This window comes from Triturus cristatus, chromosome 3_1, assembly GCF_964204655.1.
Source record: "Triturus cristatus chromosome 3_1, aTriCri1.1, whole genome shotgun sequence".
In the NCBI taxonomy this organism is placed as follows: domain Eukaryota; kingdom Metazoa; phylum Chordata; class Amphibia; order Caudata; family Salamandridae; genus Triturus; species Triturus cristatus.
Genome location: NC_140583.1, coordinates 678,371,788 through 678,398,479, shown reverse-complemented (window position 1 = coordinate 678,398,479; position 26,692 = coordinate 678,371,788). Strand labels below are relative to the sequence as shown.

The window sequence follows — 26,692 nt, the reverse complement described above, 5'->3', positions numbered from 1 at the left end:
ACTCCGCAATACACATGTAACAAGGAGTTCCGCCAAATTGCGCACCTCAACAATGGTAAGTTGGTGATCGAGAGCAAGATTTGGCGTCCCATAATTTGATTTTCAGTCGCTAGGAGGGCACCGAGCGAGATTTCCGTAACACAAGCAGTGACAGGATGTCATGACTGTTCTTAGTCAGAAAGCTGCTGCTCGAGTAGAGAATTTAGAGAAATCTGCTTGAGCGGCAGCAAATTGAATTTGAGAAGCAGCGATCTCTGGCGTGCTGCGTGGTGCCATTCGCGCAGATTTTTCAGAGCTAAATGAGCTCCCGGTGCTAAACATCAGCATGACCATCGTGCTGTGCGTAATTGCACCTGCTTCCGGAATTCCATGGATTCTCGCTGAGTTTTCATGTAAGACTACAGAATTCCACAGAGTGAAACTCTAAGAGTTCCTGCCACGCCTGCTCTTTAGCTGCCTTTTCAAGTGTGTAAGAGTTTTGGTCCAATTTAAATATAGCCAAGGCCATCCCCAGGTCAGTTAAATGAGGTCGGAATGTAAAAATGGTATCTCTCAAAACAAGGGATACCTAAACCTCAAAACTGACTGAAAAAGTATTGTTTTCATCAATTGGGGCCTATTGACAAACTGTAGTTTGTAGTACTACAACACTGATGCTCTCGGACTCACAATGCTGTTCACAAACCTACATGTCTCCACCTCCATCTCTCCTATCTTTTAGGTGCGGAAGGTTCTGCCCTGCCTGTAGGGATATTTGCGGATATATTTTATAGTAAATATCATGGGAGGGGCAGGAAAGGAGTGGCAGTAAAATGGTGAATACTTATTACTAAAGAGGTGAGGATTAGGAAGGACTAAGGATGGGTTAATGGAGGGCCAATGGGAAGTTTAGATAAGGACTTGCACCCATGAAAAAATAAGTAGGCCCATTCCTATTCACTACCTGCACTTATAAAACTACTACAGCCAAAAGGTCCCCAGACAGTGGTAAATATACTTCAGCTCTGACCTGGAGTCATTGCAACACCAAGCATAGTCAATCAGTGAAATTGCAACATCCTCACCTAGAATAAAATGGATACAGCCCTCAGAAACTAATTGTTAAAAACAAATAATGTATTTGATTTTTATAACTATATGAATGTAATTTCATGCAAAAAAATATATAAATACAAATTAATATTGTTTTATTTTAAACTATTTAAATTTTTTTAGTTTGCAAATAAATATAATTTTTTTGTAAAAAATAAAATGTATTTAAATTAATTCAATATGTAACTTTCAGGTATTTTAGTACATAATAGTTCAATATAAACATTTTGTTTAGGTGGGATTTCTTTTTCTAAATACATCTTTAAAAAATAATCTTAATTTAATATATTTAATTTAATTGTCTATTTCAAATATATTAAAGGTCTAATATTATTTCTTTTTTTCTACTTTTAAACTAAATATAAAATTAATTTACATTACTATTTAACCTAAAAATGTTATTACTTATATTTTTTTAATGTTTAATCTACTCATTAAAAGGTCCATATATTTTAACATAGGGTTAACTACACCCCGGTGAAAAGTTACTAAGAGTAACTAAAAAACAAATTGCCTCCATCCTGTGGTTTCTGGGGGTGGGGACCTGCAACTCTACAATTTGGAGTAAAGTTATACCAGCAAATAGTGAATAGCCAAAATGAGTACATTTACTACAAAAGAGTAGGAGTAAATTTACACATGTGTGTAGATTTACTCGAGCATACATTTATCTTTGGATAAGGTCAGTCTTATTCAAGAAGAAATGGTGAAAGTCTCTGCATGAAATTATCACATGGAGAAAATCTTTGTGGAGTCTGCAGCAATTTGGGTTTCAACCATATTGAATAGATTAAAAGATCAGTTTCTTACACTGTCATTCTTTATGCAGATGAAAGCTTCCTTTGCCACAAATGTTGCCTACATCTACTCCCGATCCGGAAATATCAGTTCACCAGACAATATCTATTTATACATTCATATGAAAAGAGATACCTTTAGATTTTCAAAAATGTCCCCTTGTTGAATCATGCCAAGCGATGCAATGCCTATGGCTACCACTCTTACTTTGGAGGATGTGCTTGCCAAAGAGTGATCTCGAACCGCTTCTCCAACATGTCTTGTAATTCCATCACGAAGACCACTGGTAAAGATCCAAGCACCTGTTAAAAAACAGATTGAACATTATCCATAATAACAAAACTTTGCTTTATCTAATAAAACAGTGCTTTATCTAATTCTGAAAGCGTCTTCAGCAAAATGGACTCTTTTATTTATTATCATTATCTTACTCATCATATTACATCATTTTTATAAAATGCCATTGAATCATTTAACAATAATTTCTTCTTAGGGTATGATCATCATCATATTATGGTTTAATGAAAGCAGATAATCACTGCTGGCTTTACGTTTTCTAGACAGAGAATGTATACAAAAGGACATTGGTTGTGAAAAGACTTATGACTTTGAGGAGATTCTACAGTGACAGATAAGAGGTACAGCCTCAATAGTGACATGTGAAGGGAAAAACATTCTTCTATAACACTTTTCTACTCTTATGGGACACTTCATTGAAACATTTTATCATAGTATTGAAAGAAAATACTTATTTCATGCACATTGAGTTTCCAATACACTTCTAAACAGAAAGGCCACCTATACTAGCTAATATTTTACGCAGTAAAAGAGCTAAGATAGACGATGGAGACTCACATTGTGTATGTGCTATTATTCAACTCAATTATATATTTTTTTCAGACGGAAAGCCGTAAAAACCTTGAAACATATTTAAACAATACAATGCATTTATAATTATAATTTACTGATAAAGTTCTAATGCAATGTCTCAGGGCAAAGCATTTATGATAATCCTCTGAAATTCTGTTCTGTTTGGCAGAAAACAGAACATATTCCTTTGTGCTGGCTAGGCTCTCAATCTTGTCAATCCTACCTACAAATATAAGTTAAGTTCTAAATTAAATTCTTATTCATGTTCTTAACCTTACTGCACGATTAAGGAAGTATATAATTTACAGAGGACATCTGTATTAATTGTTGTTTATAAATAAAATATAGCTAATTTATGTGTCCTCTGGATGGTGTTATCATTTTTACCTGACCCCAATAGGATTACTTAGGGACTCATTACGATGTCTTGGTGTGCGAACCGTCCCACCATAGGTCGGTGGTTCCACACACCGAATTAGGATGTGACCACACATGGTGCGGTCACAAACTCCCATTTCTCTATGGCTCCTTGAGTCCATCGGAACTGAGTCGGTTTCCCCGGCCAATTTACACTGCGACCTCCGACTTCGGCAGTCGGAATGTAAACCTTCCATGTCGGTCGGAGGTTTTCTGACCGACATCGAAATAAGGCCTTTGTTTGTCTCACATGCTGTAAGAAATTGGATTATTATTTGGGGTGGGTGACGACCCACCTCAAGGTATAATCACAACTTTTATCAGAGTGAACCCTCAAAGTCAATAAATTAACCTGAGCTCAACCCCCTGGTAAATATGGCTCAGAGCAGACAGGCTAAATTTAGGGCAATGTGTAAAATATTTGCGCATACCAAAACTGTAATAAAGTCAAAATGCAAAACAATGGCAAGCCTTAAACTGAATTACAAAATATAGAGTAAAACGTAATAAATGAGCCAACACCAAAAAGAGAGGGGTGGCATTTAATCGGAATTCTTCACTCCCGTGTCCTGAGCTCCCAGAGACAATCATTCTCCCCCTGCCTTGGACCCGCAAAATAATAGCTCCCTGCTGTCCTCGTTGGTGGGGTTGGCAGTGGAGTTGTGAGAGGTTGCCGGAGCCCTTCCCTGTGGCACCAGGGAGATGAGAGTTTGGAGACACAGTGTCAAGCCGAGGAATACATGATAGCAGAATGGGCTTGACGTTGCTTGGAGAGCCATCAGCCCGCATCGGAGAGGGGCAGACTCGTGGGCAGCAACCGCTCGCTGCACAGATCTGGGGCGGCTGAGAGAGCAGGAAAGGGGGAGTTCTGCTGTGACAGGAGTGCTGTGGTAAGGCAGTCCTAGGCAGCCAGGAACTGTGAGTAGACAGCGGGCCCAGATGCAGTGCAACAGGAACCATAGGGGGAGAAGCCCCCCACCCCAAAGAGAGGCAGCGCTGGAGAGAAGCGGCTGGTTGAGAGGTATTTCCCCCCCGGAGTGATTAGTTAATATAGCCCACAACCACCACAAGACACGAGGGCCCATGAACATGGTGCCATTAATGAGGCTGGCAGAGGTGTGAGAGGCCAAGACCGGAGACAGATCCCCTGGGAGGGGAACAGAGCGAGGCTCAACAGGAACCCTCAGTGCCGCTGCCTCTGGGATAAAAGAGGCGCACCACCAGCCTGATACTCCGTGAGGAGCTACCAGATTTGTACTGCCACCTGAACGGCCCCGGACAGAGGGGCATATTAACAATGGCTTTATCTCCGTTTTTTTGGCTTTAATAGCCAAAGAAACGGAGATAGAACTATCGACCTATCAACAACAGCGTGCTAACATGCAAAATCGCATGTTAGCACCCTTTTTCACTACGCTTCCCTTTGCATCTCTAATGAGATGCAAAGTGGGCGTTCCAGAGCAAAATAATAGGAGAAATGTCGCTAAGCGACATTTCTCCTGTTATCAAGCTTCACGTTAACCCTGTTAGAGACAAAAAAAGTAGCGCTAACCACGGGTAACGCGGCTTTTTTACGTCTGCTAATTTTCAAACTTAGCCATGTAATCCAATGGAAGGTGGATGACATGGCTAAATCCACCATGGGCTATCAATAAGGATATCCCTATCCTTGTAGTTTTATCGCTGCATTACCAGCGATAACCTCCCAAAATGCCGCTATCGCTGGATTTTTTTATCGCCTAGGCGGTTAGCGTTGTTAATAACGCGATAACCAGGCGATATTATCCCGCGATAGCGGGCGTTAAAAAAATTAACGCTAAGCACCCTTAGCGTTAATTTTCCCCGTTCCTTGTTAATATGCCCCAGAGTTTGTCCTCCCAGGCCCAGGATCCCTGTTAGTGGGCTACCAGGAAATGCTGGGGTATGCTAAACCCATGGGCAGCAGTAAAACACTGACTGATGGCAGGCTTCCCCTGTGCCTGGGGTTACATATGTTGGGGTCGGCCTGGGTACGAAATAGCGCAACAACGATGGTGCGACAAAAACCAGCCAAGCCCATCCCAGCAGAAATGACGGCTGGGACCGAGGATGGGAGAGGGGAAATCACATCAGAGGGGGCTGCTGGAGGCTTGGCAGCACACACAGTGACTATCCTGGTTGACATCTGGTATACCAAAATGACCATGGAACTGACAATAGACACAGTGGCCCAGGACATCAATTTTCTGAGTAAATACTACAGGAAATAGAAGAACAGGGTAATGGAAGCAGAGACCACCCTAACCTGGTTAGGCCCCATAACCTCCAATCATGCCACCAAACTAAAACCCTTGAAGAAGGCAGTGGCCACACTGACAGAGAAGTTAAATGATGCTGAAGGGCGATCGTGCAGGAACAGCGGCCGTTTGGTGGGCATTGCGGCGAGGGCTGAGGGCCCTAGTATGAAACTGTTCCTGAAGGAGTGGTTTTCCTCCACAGTGCTGTCTGGTGAAACCTCAAAATGGTTTACAGTTGAACATGGTCATAAGGTCCCCGGGAAACCATCATTGCTGAGGGCTCCACCAAGAGCAGTGGTGGCCAGACTACTAATTGTCCATGATTGCAACATAATTCTGCATGAAGCCATTATTTGTGGCCCACGGATAATGGAGGCCAGGACGGTGAATATCCACCCAGACTATATGCCCACGGTGCAGTGCCAAAGAGAAACCTTTCTAGGAGTGAAACAGTATTTATGGACACTGAATCTCCGTTGCAACCTGTTGTTCCCTGCAAAGTTACACATTATAGACAACAGAGAATCACATTTCTTCTCAGCAGCACAAGAGGTGTTGGATTGGCTGGAGGCCCTAGGACATTCCAGACCGAGTGACAGCGATTGCTCCTGGACTCCGGGTAGTCGACGAACCCGCTGTAGACAGTGGATGTCTACCACTTTAGACTAGGTTGAATTGGAGTGGACCAAGGTGATTCCAGATATCTATCAATGACCAGTGGATTTTGACGCAGAATTGGTCCGTTCGGGTGGAAGTCTTCGGAGACTCTGAAGAAGGGATTGCCAACAGAGAAGGGAGCCCCACTGCATTTTTCCCACCAAGGGTCACCCCAATTACAGAAGAGGAGCTAAACTGATGGGGGAGGCCCTACACCCAGCTTGTACCCTTCGAGGGGGAGATCGGATGTCCATGCAGGATGGAGAAGGATGCTGACTCCAAAGGGTGGGTATCGTCGGGGTATGAAAACTGTTCATTGAGTCATAACCCCTTCCTTTTAGTACTAGCATTTTATTCTTTGTTCACACTACAGATTTTTGATGTGGGGAGTTGACAGACACCTCCGGGCAATGGGGAAGCAGGTAGTTGTGAACCTGCAGCAGGAGGATGTGGGGAGTGGGAGTTGGGAGGACGCAGAGGACGGTGGTCCACAGGTTACTATATGTAGGCAAAACAGTACCACTTGATGAGCTTATAACCATATTGAGATGGAAATCTTGCTGACATCCAGGACGTATCACCCCACAGAGAGGCTGACCCTTAAATAATTGTCCTGGAACGTGAACAGCATGATCAGCACACTTAAGAGGGTCCTAGCGTTCAAATACTAGAAAAGACGCGACCCAGACATCATACTGCTGCAAGAGACACACCTGGCATGGAAAAACCTTTTTGGATTTCACCTTCCTCACACAGTAGATCAAATGATTACGTCCAATGTCGCTTGCATATCAATAAAGGTGAGGCACATGTTTTCATCCTTGCCATTAACAGCTATTGCTAACAGAAAATACACATTTGTCACTTAATCTTCACTACCCTTTTGCCCATTCAATTGCCCTACCATAGATTACCTTGAATAAGATCTTTACCAGTATACTTAAAAGTGAGCTTAGTAGATAAAAAGAAAGATCTTTAACATAAGCTCAGATAAAGACTAGAGGTAGCATTGAAGAGCATGAAGTTTAGATTGATATAGATAATGCCTCCATGCTTGATTAGATACTTAGGGCCAGATGTAGGTAAATCTGAAATACCGATTTCATAATAGCGGATTTTACCGATTCGCTATTAAGAAATATTTCTTTCCTGTGTAGGTAAATATTTGGTAAAAAATACTGAATCCTTAATATTCCTTATTACCGAATCGGTAATTGATATTCGGTAATAAGGAATACCTACCCATTCATTTCTATGGGCTTTGAGGCCCATAGGAATGAATGTGAAGACATTCACTATTAGCGATTCGGTATTACCGAATAGCTAATAGCGGGAGCACTTTCAAGGGTGCCAGGGTGTCAAAAGGACACCCTGTTGCACCCCTGAAATGTGCATGTGTGCACATGTGGCGCACATACATGCCCTAAGAGCATGAATGTGTGCCACATGGCACTTAACAAAAAACAAAAAAGTGATTTTTTTAAAGGAAATCGGTAATTACCACCAACTTGAAGTTGGTGTTAATTACCAATTTCTTAAGGCTCAAAAGCACTCTTTAATGTGCTTCCTACATTGCATATAAGGAATCGGTATTACCGATTCCTTAAATGCAAGAGCAATAAGGAATCGTACTTACCGATTCCTTACCTACATTAGGAATGGCTAAATACTGGTCGGTAACGCTGAAATTTGCCGAATTTCAGCGTTACCGACCGGTATTTAGCCACCTACATCTGGCCCTAAGTTAACTAGATAAAGAATAGCCCAGTCACACATGACTAACGTTTCAGTATCAATCCACTTCTAAATCTGAATGTTCCAGTATGCTGTCAATTGTGCACTATTATTTACAATGCGTATCCCCCCAAATGCAAATTTGTCTGTTCGTTCATAAAATGAAAACTGTTTGAGAAAAGAAGAGCCAAATCACATTCACTGAAGTGCATAACTCAAGCAGTGTTTGTTGTAACTCTCATATTCAAGGTTTAAAAGTCTGGTAAAAAGGCAATAACAATTTTCCTCATATACCTGCCTCATATGCCTAATACTTGGTGGCTCTTAAGGATAGTAGAATAGCAAACGATGTAGTGTAGCTGTAATCCTCACCCCATCACAGTCATATATACATATGTATGTATGAATGTAGGTGGTATTTGTATAACATGAACTTAGCCGAAAGGCAGTACAGGGTTGTTAAATTTCAAATGGCAAAGATGTGACTGCAGGCATTGGTAGTTCAGGAACAAGGGTTAGCTACAGATCAGGAATCAAGGACGAAGGATATCATACAAATGCTATCAAATGCTCAGGAACTTAGGAAACAAAGAGGCGGTGTAACAGGACAACTGCTACAATTTCCAACGCTGGACTGAAAGGAATTGGGGCTTAAAAAAGCTCACTGAGATCAGATGCTTCGGGTGTGAGCAGGTTAGCACCTGCCAGCTACAGGTGTGCTGAATTCCTCCACCCAGTCTTGGCCAGCAGGAGTGGGGATCAAGCAGTGAATAGGGAGTTCAAGGTAATGGAGTTTTTAGCATGAGTAGACTGACTTCTATGAAACCCGGCTTGGATCGCAACTGGATGGGAATTTCCAAATAGTGTCCAAGAGCCTGGATATCAGTATATGCATACAATGGAAGGGGGAAGAGTGGCTAGCTAGCCAAGATGTCGGACGCACTCTAACGATGCTCCGTCCCACAACCTGCAGATCCGATACTTATCCTGCATGTAGCAACACCATTGTGTCGCTTATTGCCTCCTGGCTGAGAGAGCGCAATTGGCTAATTTGAGACTGCTGACTGTCGTCTTCGTCCCGGTAGGGCCACCTGCGAGGAGATGGCGCTGCATAGAGAGACTGGCGAACAGGTGATGAGGAGCGTGGCTTAGCCCTGAGCGATGCAGGGATGAGATCCAGCCGGACAGACGGGGTACCACTGCGGGAGACTGGTGCGGAGCGTGGGACCCCCCGGAAGACGTGATTAGCCGGGTGATGTCTCACTGAGTTGCGGGGCATCCTAACTGTGGATGACTGGTCTTGAGCGGCAGGAGAAGACCCTGGGTGGCGGAGTGCAGCATCAAGGACCGAGCACTGCAGTGGGGGTTGGGGCTGCCCCGGGCGATATCGATTTGCTCCCTGCGGGGCTCCTGCATGCAAAAGGCACTGTGAATACCAGCAGACACTGAGGAGATGGGCGTGATTGAGGCCTGCGCTTCCCTCCCTAACTCTAACATGTAAAAGGAGTAAGAAGCATGAGCAAGGCTCCACTTAACAAGGTATGAGCTGCCTGAGTGACTGCTGACTGTACTGAGGCTCTGGGGAGCCCCCCGCACAATCCGCACATAGTCAGAGTTTGTGCTGCAGCACTAAGAAACACAGAGGCCGGCAAAACAACACTACCTGTGGTAGTTTTTGCATGGCAGTGTAGGCGGTATGTGGATGACATGGGCACCCCTATTAATCCGCGAGACACCAACATCATATTGGAAAGTGAGGACCTCTACCGTGAGTAAACCGGATGCCACATAACTCCGGCACCTAGTGGGAGCATACTCACAGCACAGAGAACAGTTGCTGCACTGTAGGGGAACCGGGGGCCGCAGGAAGGCTCGCCGAGAACAGTGACGAGGGTATAGATGACTCCTGAGCATGTGTGCGTGGCCTGAGGTGAACTTAAGTGCCTGCAAACAGCTTGTCTGCCCGGGACTGACAAAGGGGGAGCACAGGCCTACATTATGGACTGAGTTGACTCAGAAACCAAGTGAAAAATGAAGTTGTGCCAGGCACGTGCTTGGCCACTGGACAACACAGGAGAAACAACCTTGGAGAGTGGCTAAGGGGGTGAAGCACGGAACATTACCTCATTCCCCATGTGCAAGGGGCATTGCGTTCACAGTAAGATGGGCAGACAACGCACGGGAGTATGAACAGCGCCCACACGCTTGACATCAGGACCAACCTAGTCGGACCAAAAATCTCAAATGCCGGGTGCACCCAGAGCCACCAGTTTGGAATTAAAGATAGACTCGGTGCTACAGGCCGTACCGCAGATCAGTGAAGCGTTGATGCGAACCCGCACATCTCTCGAGGGCCATATCGACAAGGTCTCATCGAACTTCACGCTCCTACAGGCTGACCACAGTAAGCTGTCTGGGAAGGTCCATGAGCTGGAGAATGAGATGAAAGAGATCACCCCAGTGGCCACGTCGGTGTCCACGGAAGTACATGACCTGCCTAGAGAGTAGAATGAACAACACAGAAGGCCGCTCACAGCGAAATAATGTATGCCTAGAGGGTCTGCTGGAGGGCACGGAAGGTACCGATGCAGTTGCGTACACTGAAGACTGGCTGAAATCGCTGCTGCCTGAGGGTGTGCTCTCTCTATTTTTCGTGGTGGAAGGGGCACGTAGAGTGCCGTCGCACCAGCCGCCGCCGGGTGCCGGGCCGCGGCCTTTCTTGATTTGCCTTATGAACTTTAAAGATAGAGACACTGTGCTCCACGAGGCCAGAAAAAAGGAGGCGATAAAGGTTAACAACTCGCAAGTTCTCTTCTTCCCGGACTATGCCCTGGGTGTGCAATGGCAGGAGAGTACCTTCCTCACCGTCAAGCGAGGAATGCGAGACCTAAACCTGAAACACTCCCTCATATTCCCAGCCAGGCTGCGCGTGGTAGCGGATGTCTCCACGGACTTCTTTGACACAGCAGAAGACGCATGGGAATGGCTTTAATCCAAAGGTCACAACACCTTGTCGAGCCAAAGAGACAGCAGCACGAATCCACAGGCAGGCACTCGAAGAGGGCGTAAGGCCAGGCGTGGACTACGAGCGGCAGGGGCGTCCGTGCAATCGGCGGCTGCCCTCAACCTTGAACAGGTGCTCTGTGAGAGGAGGGACGCACTGTAAGCAGTAGCGGACTTGAGAAACAGTCGGAGCAGCAGGGACGCTGACGCCTCTTCTGACCAGTCACTGAGTGAAGACGGCTCACAGGCTGTGTGGCCAATTCACGATGACTCACAGCCACTTCCAGATGTAATGCACAGACTGCGGATGATTTGATGCAACAGTGTGGTGCAATCCTGGGGCACGTAGTATTAGATAGAGAAGCTACATGCCAATGACACACTCGCACCACAAATATGATTCACATGTGGGTTGCCCTGTTTCATTAATTGGATTACAGTGGTTTGGTGGGCCACTGTATTTTCGGATACATAATAGACAACAAACTGTTGAGACATGATGTGCGTAGCATGGTGACGCACACACCTATATGCATAGGGCAGATCCACCAACATGCCTCTCCTTCACTGTTAGCTTTAGCCCACTCCACCTCTCAGTAGGATCTAAGCGGCGTATCTAGCCGTGTGTTGCCTCATGGCATTCTTAATAGTTTGGGCGGAGATGTGTTGTTTATCTGCTCTACCCCAGTTGAACCACACTAGGGTTGACCCCACACTCCCTGTTTGGGTTTTTTAAATCCCTACACCTCTGGACACTGCAGTCACATTCAGTAAAGCCTAGAGCCTACGGGTGCTGCCTCTGTGCTCCTGACACTGCCGGTGACCCGCAAAGGTTAGCCCATTAACAACATACCCTATGCCTTCCACAAACGTAGTTACCTGGAATGTTAGGGGGCTTCACATGCCAGCCCGCTGATACGGTACATATTCATATCTAAAGCGTCATGCCCCACACGTGGCACTCCTCCAGGAAACACACATTTCACAGCCAGAGATTCGTAAGCTGCAGCAGAGGTGGGGAGGACAGATTTTTGCCACAGGATACTCAGCATATGCCAGGGGAGCACTGGTATGGATACGCCCAGGCACCCACTTCATATCTGAAGACACCGACACAGACCTTTATGGTAGATATGTGCTAGTAAAAGGCCGACTGAATGGAATGCAGGTAGTACTGGGCTCCATCTATGCTCCGAACACAGAGGAGGGGCCTTTTTGGCACATATTGACTGGCCTACTCTCACGCTGGTGCGACATTCCCTGGCTCCTGAGAGGGGACTTTAATGCGGTGCTGGACACGACACTGGATAGGTTATTCCCACCACTGCTGCAGACAGTTGCAACAACCAATGCCAGAACTTTAGGGGAATGGCTGCATAGGTGGGACCTAACTGATGTATGGAGGGTTCTTCATCCGCAGACACGTAGATACTCATATTACTCACATCCACATAGACTACATGTACGCATTGATCGCTTTGTTGCAAGCAGACTGGTTCTACCGCAGTGCACTAATGCGGAATACCTCGGCAAGACACACTCGGACCACAACCCGCATTTAATGACATTGCAGGGTGAGGCTGGGGGACCCACTACTCACCTGTGGTGACTACAGCCCCTGGCATTGGAGACCCACCATTTAGAGAGGCGGTACATGCAACAATAGAACCATATTTTGAACTTAATGAAGGATCCATTGTGGATATGGGTACACTGTGGGATGCAGGCAAGGCAGTAGTTAGAGGCCGCAGCATGGAGTTAAGTAGGAGCATTAGGAAACAACTGGATGAAGAAGTAAAGCACATTGACGACGCCTTGACTAGGCGCGAGGCTGAATTAGCGCAGGGCAATGATGTACAACAAGACATAAACACACAGCAGGCTACACATACTGAGATGATGGAACAATTATGCTGTTTGAATTATGCATTGCATCCTGTGTGCACACACGCGGCGGTGGACAGGGCGGACAGGCTGCTGGTGCGCATGATCTGACAGGAGACCACACAGACGCCTATACTGAGGCTTCGGTCTACGGAGGGAGTGGTGCTCACTGCACAACATGACATACATGAGGCGTTCACCATGTATTACACCAGAGTGTAAAACAATCAACAGGGGAGTGTATTAAAGTAATACCAAAATAGAAGAGCAAACATGCAGATAGTCGCAGTAAATTATCACTGTTGAAAAAAACACTTGTTTTTTAAAAAAAGCCCTCACTCACCAACCAGGTTGGTGACATGCTTCATCATTGGGCCCCACCAGGAGTGGCCGAGTGCCACCCTAGTGTGCTGCGACGCCAGTTTACTGCGGAGCTGGTAAAAAACGTGTAAAGTGAAGGTGAATTAGGTGAAATGTAAAAATGTCCAATTGTGTCAAAAAAACACTTTATTCATTTTGCCAATCAGACATGGGTAAAAATATGTGTGTGGGATAACGAACTGACATTAGAAGTTCATATGTTATCCCTGAAGGTGCGGTCAACATGTTTCTGCCTACATGAATATTAATCAGGCTTTCATCAGGACCAAAGGTGTGAAGTGTGAAAAACTCGGCGGTATGGGCGCACTAAGGCCCACCCTGACCAAGGGTTCGCAAGTGTTAAAAAGATCATAAAACAAAGTAGATTCTGTCAGGCGTAGAGAGGAACCGAGTTTATTCTAGCCACAAAAGTATGGTTGTGACAAACAGAGACATACAACATAGAGAAACACAAAAGACAAACAAAATTGCGTCAGTATGCTTCTAGAGAATGTCACAATTGAGAGACATGCATACGTGCTCTTCAAGGTGCACTTATGGTAGCAATAACAAGAACTTAAGTGTTGCTATCCGTGGACTACTGCAACTGAAAAGGACTACAAAGGGAGTCCTCTTTAGAAAATAAGAAGAAAGTGATCCCTCACTGATTAAAAGGGGGGGGGGGTCCAGGTGCCCAAGTAACGCTATATACTAGCAAGTGAACTAGGCCAACACGTAAGCGGCCAAACGTCAAAATGCTACTGGGTAAAACAAATGTACATAAGAAAACGTAATATTCTTACAGAAGGTGCAAAGGTTCGAAGCATCATGGGTCACGTGAGGGGGTGGTGGTGAAATGGCACACCCTAGGCAAGAGAAGGAAACAGAAAAATAAGAAAAAGGAAAGTGAATGCCGAGACTAAATGTGGCAAGGATAAATACTTAGCTGCTGATCGGGGAATAACTCACGCCTGCAGCGCCAGGCACCCGTTATGGACCTAAGCACTCCCTCGTCAGAACCGGACCCTCAGCGGTCATGTGAGGAAATATAGAGCCAGGTAGGAAGGAGACGCGGTCACGTGGGACGTCACGTAACGTCCTGGTAGTGCGGGCCGTACAGCACAGGCCGGTACTAAGGATGGGCCAATCAACAGGTAGTATCTAAAGACGCGTCAGAATGACTCTGGGGAGCTAAGCCAATAGCGGGTTGCACAGAATTTGTACCCTGGAATCGCATCTCAATTAAATAAGTGTGCCAAAGTGTTCACTGCAACGATCGAGTCAGAATGAATGCAGGGGGGAAGGAAAAGAGAGGAAAGAGGGGGGAAAGAAATACAGAACACATGGATGGTGGTAAGCAAAGATTGACTGGATAGTCAATAGCATAATATGTTAAAAATAAAGTAGCCACAATATGAAGCTCAGAACAAAGTGGCAGTTACAGCGCCAAACTATGGTTGAGAAAAGACTGGGTTAAAACAAAAATTGAGTAAGATTGTTAGGACAGCGAAAAGGTTAAGGGAGCAACACAGGAGATTGGAACGACCTATAAAATGGTGGCCCATGGAATATTATCATTCAGTCCATTGTGATGTGTCCCAAGGCGGTAAACCCATCTCTGCTCCTTTTCGTAAAGTATTTTCTGGGTGTTCTTGCGAGTGGAAACCTGTTCAATTACTGTCCATCTCATGTCGTTGGTTGTGTGATTGGATTGTAAAAAGTGTTTACTCAATTTGGTGGTGGCCCGACCGCACCTGATGTTACTTCGGTGTTCACATATACGTAGTTTGACTTTGCGATTGGTCATCCCTACGAATCGCAGATCACAGGGACAGGTTATCAAATACACCACATTCGTAGAGTTTCAGTTAGTATGGACCCCCTGCGTCCATACTTTGCCTGCTTCAAGAGTCAAGGTTTTTGTATGGGACGTAAGATGGCAGATGCTGCAATTTGAGCAGGGAAAATGCCCTGTGATTTTGGGTAGACCCCAGGCATCAGTAATGGATGGAGGCCCCGTAGTGGGTGCCTCTATTGGGCGAGTGTTCACCAAAGAGTCACGAAGACTGCGTCCTTTCTTGAAGGAGAAAAGGGTTTTTCCCATTCTCTATTGTTGCTGTTGATAATGCGCCAATGTTTACCACAAAAACACATTACAAAACTACGGCTAAGAATAACCTTTTGGAATTCACAAGCTTTCATCCTAGACCCTTGTGGGAAAATCTTCCTTACGGTCAATACCTGAGGCTAAGAAGAAACTGTAGCCATTTGGAAGATTTCCGCAAGCAATCATCAGATTTGACCACCAAACTCAAGAATCGAGGTTACCCTACCTCAATTCTGAATAAAGGTTTCAAAAGAGAAAGAAATCAGCCTAGAGAAGCTCTTCTTGAAGAACATCCTAAAGAGCCAAATGTCATTCCCTTGACATGTGTCACCACTTTCAGCTCTGCGTCTGACATAGTGAAGAAGACCATTAACAAACATTGGCGCATTATCAACAGCAACAATAGAGAATGGGAAAAAACCCTTTTCTCCTTCAAGAAAGGACGCAGTCTTCGTGACTCTTTGGTGAACACTCGCCCAATAGAGGCACCCACTACGGGGCCTCCATCCATTACTGAAGCCTGGGGCCTACCCAAAATCACAGGGCATTTTCCCTGCTCAAATTGCAGCATCTGCCATCTTACATCCCATACAAAAACCTTGACTCTTGAAGCAGGCAAAGTATGGACGCAGAGGGTCCATACTAACTGTAACTCTACGAATGTGGTGAATTTGATAACCTGCCCCTGTGATCTGCGATACGTAGGGATGACCACTCGCAAAGTCAAACTACGTATATGCGAACACCGAAGTAACATCAGGTGTGGTCGGGCCACCACCAAATTGAGTGAACACTTTTTACAATCCAATCACACAACCAACGACATGAGACGGACAGTAATTGAACAGGTTTCCACTCGCAAGAACACCCAGAAAATACTTTACGAAAAGGAGCAGAGATGGGTTTACCGCCTTGGGACACATCACAATGGACTGAATGATAATATTCCATGGGCCACCATTTTATAGGTCGTTCCCATCTCCTGTGTTGCTCCCTTAACCTTTTCGCTGTCCTAACAATCTTACTAAATTTTTGTTTTAACCCAGTCTTTTCTCAACCATAGTTTGGCGCTGTAACTGCCACTTTGTTCTGAGCTTCATATTGTGGCTACTTTATTTTTAACATATTATAGTATTGACTATCCAGTCAATCTTTGCTTACCACCATCCATGTGTTCTGTCTTTCTCTCTCCCCCCTCTTTCCTCTCTTTTCCTTCCCCCCTGCATTCGTTCTGACTCGATCGTTGCAGTGAACACTTTGGCACTCTTATTTCATTGAGATGCGATTCCAGGGTACAAATTCTGTGCCTTTGGGTATGCACATCCAGTCTTCGTTTTTTCATTTATTCGGGAATTGAACCCGTTCCTTTTTGTTTGGGTATTTCCCCATGACAACCAGCTAGGCGGATCTCAGCCCCTGCTGCAACTCACTATTGGCTTAGCTTCCCAGCGTCATTCTGATGCGTCTTTAGATACTACCTGTTGATTGGCCCAGCCTTAGTACCGACCTGTGCTGTACGACCCGCGCTACCACGTGACCGCGTCTCCGTCCTACCTGGCTCTATATTTCCTCACAGGACCGCCGACTTCTTATCGTCGGGGTCCGGTTCTGACAAGGGAGTGCTTAGGTCCATAACGGGTGCCTGGCGCTGCAGGCGTGAGTTATTCTCCGATCAGCAGCTAAGTATTTATCCTTGCCACATTTAGTCTCGGCATTCACTTTCCTTTGTCTTGTTATTTTTCTGTGTCCTTCTCTTGCCTAGGGTGTGCCATTTCGCCACCACCCCCCTCACGTGACCCATGGTGCTTCGAACCTTTGCACCTTCTGTAAGAATATTACGTTTTCTTATGTACATTTGTTTTGCCCAGTAGCATTTTGATGTTTGGCCGCTTACGTGTTGGCCTAGTTCACTTGCTAGTATATAACGCTACCTGGGCACCTGGACCCCCCTCCTTTAATCAGTTAGGGATCGCTTTCTTCATATTTTCCCAAGAGGACTCCATTTGCAGTCCTTTTCAGTTGCAGTAGTCCACGGATAGCAACACTTGAGTTCTTGTTATTGCTACCATAAGTGCACCTTGAAGAGCACGTATGCATGTCTCTCAATTGTGACATTCTCTAGAAGCATACTGACGCAATTTTGTTTGTCTTTTGTGTTTCTCTATGTTGTACGTCTCTGTTTGTCACAACCATACTTTTTTGGCTAGAATAAACTCGGTTCCTCTCTACGCCTGACGGAATCTACTTTAAGTGTTTTCTGATATTTTTAACACTTGCAAACCCTTGGTCAGGGTGGGCCTTAGTGCGCCCATACCGCCGGGTTTTTCACACTTCACACCTTTGGTCCTGATGAAAGCCTGATTAATATTCATGTAGGCAGAAACATGTTGACCGCTCCTTCAGGGATAATATATGAACTTCTAATGTCAGTTCGTTGTCCCACACACATATTTTAACCCGTGTTTGATTGGCAAAATTAATAAAGTGTTTTTTTGACACAATTGGACATTTTTAAATTTCACCTAATTCACCTTCACTTTCCCAGTTTTTTACCAGCTCCGCAGTAAACTGGCGTCGCAGCACACTAGGGTGGCACTCGGCCACTCCTGGTGGGGCCCAATGATGAAGCATGTCACCAACCTGGTTGGTGAGTGATGGCTTTTTTTAAAAAACGAGTGTTTTTTTCAACAGTGATAATTTACTGCGACTATCTGCATGTTTGCTCTTCTATTTTGGTATTACTTTAATACACTCCTCTGTTGATTGTTTGACTTATTTGAGGGGAATAGGAGCGTTCCCTTTTTTGTTCCCTTCCTCTGCTGTTGATTCCTTTACACCAGAGTGTACCAATTGTTAAATCATGCAACACCGGTGGACATAGACGCATTCCTTGCCCCGTTACCTCTGAGTCAGGTCACAGTACACAAAAGTAATGAGTTAAGTGAACCGCTCACATTGTCGGAAGTGCAAATGGCCATGAGCTCATTAGCTACCAGCAAAGTGCCGGGACCGGACGGCTACCCAGCTGAATATTATAGTGCTATCAACAGGTCCTGGCACCGCGCCTACTTGAATTGTACCAAAACACGCAGGCGATAGGCCTGCTCCCTGACACACTTCGCGAGTCCCTGCTGGTATACTTGCCCAAACCACACAGGAATGCACAACTCATGGGATCAAACCGCCTGCTGGCACTACTCAACACAGCTTATAAGATACTCGCTAAAATACTAGTGAACAGGTTTGGCCCATTGGTGCCACAATTGGTACATGCGGACCAGAATGGCTTTGTGCCTGCGTGCTGTACATCGTTAAACATGCGGCGCTACTTCCGCGTGGTGCATTATTCCGGGAACGACTGACCGCATGCTACGACCTAGGGGATGTATTTCTGGATCTCGTCAAGTTGCTCTACACGCATCCCACGGCCAGAGTCAAGAAAGGCCTGTAAGGCTCGGGGCATGTTCCCGTAGAACGTGGTACTAGACAAGGCTGCCCGCTGCCCCCCTTGTTATTTGTGCTTGCCATTTAACCATTGGCTCAGGCACTTCGCTCTACGCAAGATAAATAGGGAATACCGTTTGGGGATGGTATGCCTGCAGTCTCCTTATATGCAGCCGACCTATTGATATATCTCATGGATGTATGGCAGGTGCATGGAGCAATTGAGGCCAAACTCCTTGAGTTCGCTTTAGTGTCGGGATTAAGGGTGAACTGGGAAAATTCATGCTTATATCCGTTCACCGACTTTAACCCCGACTCACACCTGACCATCAATGACAGGGGTGTCCATGGGCAGATCGAAGCGTTCCGGTGTCTGGGGATCTTGATATATAGGGACTCACAGGATCTCCTTGAGGGAAACCTGACCCGAGCTGACAAAGCGATAAGAGCGCAGATGTCATTCTGGTGCCGCTTGCCGCTGGCGGTTATGGGCAGGATTGCGTTGCTAAAAATGGTAGTACTGCTGCGCCTCCTGTACTACTTCACAAATTTGCCATTACACCTTCGACCGCCGTTTAAAATAAATTTGGAATCAGACATGCGGCAATTCATATGGGATGGGACACGAAGCAGAGTGTTACTAGCTAAAATGTACCAGCCAACCACCCAAGGCGGACTCTCACTGCCCAACATGGAACAATACTAACCCTGGGCATAGTGGGCGTAGTGGGGCTACGTGGAGCATCGCGTAGTGTGGCCAAATCTATGCACACTCACGCGCTCCGCGTAGCCCCACTACGCCCCGCCCGCCCCCATTTTTAAATAAGTTAAAGTATTTTAAAAATAAGAGAAAATGACTTACCTGTGGTGCGGCGTCCCGGGGCTCCCTCTTCCTGGTTGACGGCAACTTCTTCTCACAAATGCGAGAAATGCGCATGCGCGGGCGTCCGCGCCTGCGCTTTTGTGAGAAGAAGTTGCCGCCAACCAGGAAAAGGGAGCCCCGGGTCGCCGCACCGCAAGTAAGGCATTTTACTTAGTTTAAAATTCTTTAAATTATTTTAAAATGAGGGCGGGCAGACGGCGGGTGGTGGGCAGCTCTGCTTCGCCCTGGCATGTGCGTAGCGCTGCCTGCTATGCCTACTTCGTAAACCGCGAAGCAGGCAGCGCTACGTACACTCCGTGGGGGGAGCGGAGCACTACGCCCGGGCTTAAACAATACTACTTAGCTGTGCAGCTCCAATGGGTGGCACGTTGGCTTGGCACGCGCCAACTGGTGGACACAGCAACACAGGCGCCTGAGCTCGCACATACCCAGATCGTGATGCTGTTCCATCCGGGTTGGACAGGCAGCTCCTGGTGAGGGTGGCATATCTATGCTAATGGCGCAGTCTTTACATTACCTGACATGTCATACCATATGCGCCATCACTCCCAATACTGGGTCCTCCTAGAAGGCTCAGTGCAATAACCAGTGCAGAGCTTGCACACTGGGAAGAAGCCGGTGTGCAAACGGTGACTGAGCTATATCACGATGGGCTCCTCCTCCCGTTAACAGATCTAGCCGTGGACTTGGAATTGTCACTGGGTCAATTCCTACTACACGCTGCAATAGTTCATACACTTAGTGCACCGTGGAGAAATATAGCAGAGGAACCTTCCACTCATCTAACTATACAGAACTTCCATGAGCTGGGCACAGGCCTTCATTTAACGAAGTGGTTTGCGGAATCTCTCCGAATGCACACGTCACCACAGCTGCTTTCCCTTTGAGCCCGATGGGACACGGCGCTGCGGCGGCCCACTACGGACCGGGACTGTGAAAATATTCTCGAGAGCCCTGTGGGAATACCTCGTAACGTCCGGTTCCAGCTCATTCAATATTATATCATTTACAGAGCGTATCTAACACCGGAACGCATAAATAGGTATTATAGTCGCACTGATGGCAAATGTGCGAGATGCGACAAAGTTGGCGCAGACCTAATACATATGTTGTGGTCAAGTGCTGCCATTCAAGCATACTGGCGCGCAGTCACCAGTTGCTTAGCTCAGTGCACAGACTGGGTTCTGGACTGGACGTGGGAATTGTGCTTCTTGGGGCTGTACCCTAGATCCAAAAGACACAAAGTGACTTCCAGGTACATAGATCTGGGACTCATAGTCGCCAAGCGTCTGTTAACGTGCCGATGGAAGTCTCCTGACCCCCCATAGTAGCAGCCTGGTACCAATCCCTGCTATGCTGGGCGCAGGCCGAAAGCATGGCACTTCACTGGGAGGACTCCAGAGGGTCGCGTAAACAACCGATGGCTGCGGCATGGGACGCAATATTATCAGATTTTCGCATAGCCTGGAGTGACCGCTCTCAGTCACTGACGGGAACATCCACGATTGCCGACGGACACACGAGGGTCATAATGCAGGGAATGAAGGGTAGTGATCAGCACCTTGCCAAGATGACCTGCCCAAGTTCATGAGTGCTTTCTCGGCCTCCACTCCCATGCATATATTTAGCCCCCACACAACATGGTACGCCAGCTGAATTGTAATTACTGTACATTGGAAGGTATGGGAGACTAGAAACACACAACACATAGGCGAGAAGGTATGCTAGGTCAATCGCAAAGGCGGCGGGGAGTCACGGATGTGCCACGCGAGGTAATGTATAGTTCTGCTGTAAGTACTTCAGGTGTAGGGTACAATGTTTCATGTTATGTTGTTGATTAAGCAATATGTGAGTTAAAACTATACGCTACGCTATTAAGCTAATCGATGATACAAGAAACCTGTAGCAGACGATGCTGGCCAACATGTCAAATGACATAAGTGTTTTATTTCTGTAAAGCTATGATCTGAATTGTATTAATCACAGTGGTCAAAAAATGCATTGCAAACTGCAAATTTGTTGAAAAACAAAAAAAACAAAGTTAAACAAAAAATGCATACAGTGGAAGGTCCGGAAGCTTATTAGAACACTGGGGAGTCCCACAGGCAGGACCGTGGTGCTGCACACGAGAGCGTATGGAGTGAAATGTGACAAGGACTTTATTTGTCATTGCTCATCTGCACAGAAAGGGATTACTGGATTTCTCATTATCCATCTGCACAGTAAGCGCATCACTAAATCTCTCATCATCAATCTTCACAGGAAGTGACATCACTGGATTTCCCATCATCAATCTACACAGGAAGTGACATGACTGGATTTCCCATCATCCATCTGTACAAGAAGAAACATCACTAGATTTCCCATCAACCATCTTCCTAGGAATAGACATGACTGTTTTCCTGCCTTCTGTACCCTGACTCCCTTGTCCTCCCAGGACCTTTTTAACCCGGCTGCAGTGCTTAAGGCAAGCCCGTCTGCACCCCTCCACACTTGAACCATGCCCAGTGCCAGGAACCCTGGTTCTCCCCTACCCACTGATACCCAGCTGGGCTCCTCCATGATCTTAAGCCCAGCCCCTGCACACTGCGCTGCAGCCACAATGCACAACATGACACAGAAGGAGCGTTCACATGCACCTCCTGCAAATTCTCATGCACTCTCCCACACCTTATACCCAACACTGCTGTGCCAACAGCATCCAGCTCCCCACTCACTCACACAAACCAGGCAGTCGCACAACCTCACACAGACCAAACAGAGGCCTAACAGCATGCTACACTCACATTCATGATCCTCAACACCATCTTGCTCACCAGACATGCCACAGAGCTATGGGACCTACTGTACGACCATGCTCCAGACCTGCTGTTTCTCACGGAAACATGGATAAACCAACCTTGGCACCAGATATCGCTACAGTCATCCTCACTGGTTACAAGATCGTTAGGTATGACCATCAGCACAAACCAGGAGGTGGAATTTCCATCATATTCAAAGACATCATGATCTGCAACACCTACATATATGCTCACACCAGCTACTTGAAACACCTCACATTCAAGATATGCATCACAGCCAGCTTCTCTTTGGGCAGCACCCTTGTATACAGACCACCAGGACCCTGCACCAATTTTGCCAGTGACATTACGGACTTCATAGTGATACTTATCATCAACGCAAGCTCCTTGGAGAGCATACCTTTCACCTAGTAGACCGCACCGACCCAAACTCTGTAGCCCTTCAAGAAAAACTTGGAAATCTTGTTCTCACCCAGAACGTGACTGAACCCACCCACACCACCAAACAGCTATTGGAGCTGATTTTTTCCTCAATCAGCAACATTAAAGTTAACAAGCCAGCAAGTATGAATTGGACAGACCTTGCCTTCATTAGTTTCAGCATACCCATCCTGGACCATCCCAGACCTACAACCACTGCACCAGCCTGTTGCAACTGGAAAAGCATCTTAGAAGAAGAATGGGCTTCCGGCCTCTCCGAGCATGGAATTCTTCTGTAACAAAATCACCATCAAATACAGCAACTGGGACCCTCAACTATACCCTGTCAGTCTCACAATTCAACTTCCCATCACAAACGATGTACAAGCCCTGAACTTGTTGCCTTCTGTCACCATCATCGAAATCACTGCTACCATGAAGACCATCCACTCAGGGGCTCCATCTGACCCTTGCAACACCAACCCTTTACCAAAGGACTCCTATAGATCAGTAAAGCACTAACACCCAACCTCAACGCCTCCATCGACTAGGCCACAATCCTGGACACCTGGAAACATTCCACCATTGTGTTTCTGCTCATGAAATCATCTGCTGACCCAGCCACACTTTCCAACTACAGACCTGTCTGCCTAGTATCATGACCAGCAAAGGTCTTAGAGAAGCTAATCAACTGACACTTCATGATCACCTCAGCCCCCACCAGCTCTTCTACTCCACATAGTCCAGACTCAGGCCCAACCAGAGAATAGTAACAGCACTCATTGCCACCACAGTCGACAGCCGCATGATCCTTGACAGAGGAGACACAGCAACCCTCATTCTCCTGAATCTCTCTGCAGCATTTGACACGGTCATACACCCCATCCTCATTAGACACCTGCACAGGATTGGAATGAAGGACCTGCTCTCCATTGAATTTGCTCGTTCCTAACCAATAGAACACAAGATGTCAGCCTGGCAACTTACTTCTCGGAAGCCTGCAAACTGATCTGCAGAGTAACGCAGGGCTCATCACTCAGCCCTACTCTCTTCAATACATACATGATCCCTCTGACCAACGTAATCCATACACACAACAGTAACATCCTCTCCTATGCAGACAAAATGCAACTCACACTCTCCCAATTGGAAAAGAGTCCCAATACAAAAAAACAAGTTCACTACCTGTGTGGTCAAAGTCAGCAATTGGATGAAAGCCATCTGTCTCAAGATCAACGCCAACATGACAGAAGTAGTGATCTTTGGCATGAACACCTCACCATCTGACTCCAACTGGTTGCTGGCTGAACTCAGACCAACACCCACATATAGAACCCTTGCCAGGACCTAGGAATAATTATTAACAGCAAACTGGACATGACCGCATAAGTCAATGCTGTCTCTGCATTCTGCTTCTACACCCTGAATATGCTGAGGAAGATCCTCAAATGGCTCTCAAGGAGCTCTAGAAAAACTGTTTCTCAGGCCCTAGTCACCAGCAAGTTGGACTATGGGAACCCATTTTACGCCGGTATCACCAAGCAACTCACTAAAAGACTACAAACCATCCAAAACTCACCGGCCAGACTCATCCTCAACCTCCGACACAGAACTCACCTTACACCACAAATCAGGGAACTACACTGGCTCAATTAACCAACCTACCATAGCGGAGCCAGGCACATAATCTGCTCTGTGCCAGGATACCCATGCGGGTGATCGTGTGCTTTAAAAATAAACATACCATAACCTCATCATGATGAATTAGTTTCACTAAAATTATTCCATTTCTTTTATTCACAATTACATGGTATGCACTGATGCAGCATAAAAGCTGATCGTGCTTTTCACTACACATAAACAAATCTTGGCAACGAAAACACAAGTGTGCACTTTGCACACATTTAGAAAATGGCACTGAAACTGAGAAACGTTGAAGTACCAGCACTGTAAAAGTTTGCTTGTTTAGGTAGAAAAAGTAGGATTAATCAAATTGTGAATTTAAGATGTTTAGTGATTGATTACATGATATTCCTAACAAAGATGTTAAAAAAATAAATGAAACTTACCAATTTAATTAACTTCAGTGTAGAGCGCCATATCAAACTAGACAGTGGTGTAATTCCTGCACGCAATATGTTAGCTGATTGAAACTTACAGTATAAGTGCTTAACATTATTAAGATAATTTATTCATAGAAACAATTTTATTTTGATGATTTTTAGAAATAGTTTTAATGTTGCTACTTTTGAAATTGTGGTAGTAGGCCACAATTAGAGTTGAACATTTCTGAATAACAATCACTGACAAATTATATAGCTCATGTGTGATATGTTTGAATTATTTCATTAGGCTTCTACTTAATAAGGAGTTTATTTTACTAAATGAGAAATGTAAATTTTAAAAAGCATTTGAATTGATTTTCTTCTTTTGCTGCATTATTTCATAGCCTTGTACAATGGACTTTGATACGTTTCCTCAAATGTTGCTTTATTTGTTCTTGTTCATGCCACATTCTTTAAGTGACAAGATACTTTCTTACAGCAACTCTTTGTGTATGAATGGTGGGAAACGTACGTTTGGACTATATCCATGGAAAGCAACAAAGTAAATAAGCTTTTGTCAACTAACCTGTGAGGATGGAATGGACAGTCGTTACTCATGATAAGCATGGGAAAGTATGGTAGAATATCAATTTGTACCCAGAGAACGAAAGAATGATCACACGATGATCAGATCATCATGGGGGTGAATATTGATGTCACCATGGACAATATGGAGAGATAAAAAGTGACTTTCCAAAGAGGAGGCAGCTCTGGCTTCTTCATTCGCCCTCTCCTTGCTCCCTGCCTGAATGCTGGACTTTCTCTTTTATGCCCTTTGCCTTTTTGCCCTTACTGATGAACTTGCCTGTTGGACGATTTGGAGCAGTTTGGTGAGAGACCAGACTTGAACTTTCCTGATTTATGCTCCATTCCCCTCACCCATGGACTTTTCCTAGATGACTTTACCTTGATCCCTTTGCCCATGCTAAGAGTACCCTTGTGAAACCATCCTGCTGCCTTTGTTGGTGGTAGGAATCTCTAACGATTGAAACCATCCTCTTATGGATGCCTGTATTTAGCAAGAGATTTACTTTAGCTAGATTCATGACTGAGCTCCTTAAAATGTTACTTAAATGCATTGATTTTGGATCTTTAATACAATAACCAAATTATCTAAATTTGTCTGAGTCTTTTATTGTGTCTTGAAGTTCTTTCCACAGAAACTATGCCTACAATTATCAGATTTTTTTAACTGCCTAATAATGATGATTTTCCGAACATCAGGATCTTTTGCTCTTGTGCTGTGTAGCAAACCTCTTGGTTTGTATGATTTTTGCCAGACTAAACTTCTTCAGGAGGTTGGGTCTTCCAATACTCTATGTTTAAAGCATGGTTCTAAGAGTAATATATTTGAACCTGATTTCCAACTTGAGAGTTGGCTACTGATCAATGGTCCTCATTAGGTGGCTGACAGTGGGACATCCTGATTTCTCATCCCTCACTATGACGAAGAAAGATCTATCAGAGGACCATCACCTCTGAGGTAAAGTATAGAATCTTAGTAAAACCAGTTACTTGCCTGGGCCCAGTGCTGGAGCAAAACCCCGGTTTATTGCTCCTGCTGCAACACCACAGAAGCTAGCTACAATTGGTTAAAACATACTTCTATATGTCTCACACCAGTGGGTCATGATCGTTTTCTATTCTGTTTGGTATCTGGAAACCTATTACAACACACCAAATTTGCAACTATATGCAAGCATAGTCTATAAAACCATCCATACCAAACCACAAAATGTGTTTCCAGCTGCCATATCTCTCAGGAATCTTCTATTCTATGATATTAGGCCATTGATTGTTAACTAGGCCTGGGCGGTAAATTCCGTTCCGCTCGCGGAATT

General features: G+C 45.5%; 1 protein-coding gene across 1 annotated transcript in view; it reads right to left on the bottom strand.

Moving 5' to 3' along the window:
- Nucleotides 1–26,692, bottom strand: part of TRPM5 (transient receptor potential cation channel subfamily M member 5) — a 561,392-nt gene that overhangs the window by 419,002 nt on the left and 115,698 nt on the right. Inside the window, exon 4 of the mRNA XM_085646171.1 lies at nucleotides 2,026–2,192. Within this exon, the coding sequence (XP_085502297.1) occupies nucleotides 2,026–2,192 (167 nt within the window). The remainder of the gene's footprint in view (nucleotides 1–2,025; nucleotides 2,193–26,692) is intronic.